Source organism: Habropoda laboriosa, unplaced genomic scaffold, assembly GCF_001263275.1.
Source record: "Habropoda laboriosa isolate 0110345459 unplaced genomic scaffold, ASM126327v1 scaffold107, whole genome shotgun sequence".
Taxonomy (NCBI): domain Eukaryota; kingdom Metazoa; phylum Arthropoda; class Insecta; order Hymenoptera; family Apidae; genus Habropoda; species Habropoda laboriosa.
The window spans coordinates 889667-890943 of NW_017100249.1; the positions used below are offsets into that span (position 1 = coordinate 889667).

Sequence of the window (1277 nt, forward strand, 5' to 3'; positions counted from 1 at the left end):
CATTGCAAATTATCGTTGAACGTAAACTATCTAACACCGTAAATTTAACATATATCAACGCTATCAGCGTGACAGACTCAGCGCTATGAAATTAGGGCGTAATCTGTACAGATTGCTTTAGATTTTGCGATAGCATCGCAGACACTTTACTCGCAATAAATGTGACACTCTTCACGGCGTAAAATTCTTCCCAAATTTGGTAATTAAAATTTGCAAGTAGAACAGAAGACAAAATGCCTACGGAAGAGCCAATTGATATGCTAAATGACACTCTGAAGGAGATCGCCTTCAGATCGAAAAATCAGAATAAGTTCAAAAGATTGGCACGCACCACGCATTTCAATTTGAGGGAAGTTGAAGGTTATACGCTTTTCAAATTGTACAATTTTTTTCGTAAGCTTTCCATTGGATTCGTTTATTTTGTTGAACAGCCTTGGCGATTATTCATCGTAAATGCATACAAACGCAGGGTACGATGACTAGATTGGTGTTTCGAGATCTCTTTCATTTAGGGTTCGATTTCACGGAGAATATTCGTCATTTGCTGATCGACAGAATATTTTCTCTGTTTGACAAGCGTAATGCTTTGCAGGTAACTATCTTCAGTGAAATATCTAGTAATCGATTATTATTATTGTTTTTCGCTGTTCTCACAATTTACGCTCGCAACTCTCGACACTATTCTTTCACCCTCACTTATCCTCACACCCCCACATCCTCTCTTTCTTTGGCTCCCCATTCCTTTCGTTCTAGCCAGATATTCTTAACCAACATTCAGTCACTTCCGCTCGAAATTTTTTAGTGGTCCTGTGAGAGTCAACCTAATCTCAAGCCTTGGCCACCTTGTTTTTTACTAATTTTTACGCATTGCTCGCACAAAACACTCATCCCTTGTTTTCCTCAACTTTCCAAACCAGCCTAAACTCTTGTATCCTTGCAATTAGTCAGCAGTTCCTCCATCTTTAGACCATAAGTTATGTATAATTGTAACCAAACCAATTTCCATTGTAAGATCAGTCTCTGCACAACCAGCAAACCTCGATTCAATATTGAAACTCTGTATATCTTGTAAATCGTGTCCTTTCGCGTATTAAGTTCCTTATATAAACGGTATACTTACGTAAAACTTACGCCAGTGAGCTCCTGAAGAGTGTCGACTCCATGGAATCGACCGCATTGAAGACCTCGCGCTCATTTCGTCACAGTCACGCATCCTCCCTTCATAGTACTCTGTCCCAAACACTCTTCCTTCACACCCCTATCGCTCTAGCTCAAAC

General features: G+C 39.8%; 1 protein-coding gene across 1 annotated transcript in view; it reads left to right on the forward strand.

Moving 5' to 3' along the window:
- Window positions 1–233: 233 nt before the first annotated feature.
- Window positions 234–1277, forward strand: part of LOC108572196 (EF-hand calcium-binding domain-containing protein 1-like) — a 1694-nt gene continuing 650 nt past the window's right edge. The window contains exons 1-2 of the mRNA XM_017934395.1: window positions 234–360; window positions 432–592. Of these exons, the coding sequence (XP_017789884.1) occupies window positions 234–360; window positions 432–592 (288 nt within the window). The remainder of the gene's footprint in view (window positions 361–431; window positions 593–1277) is intronic.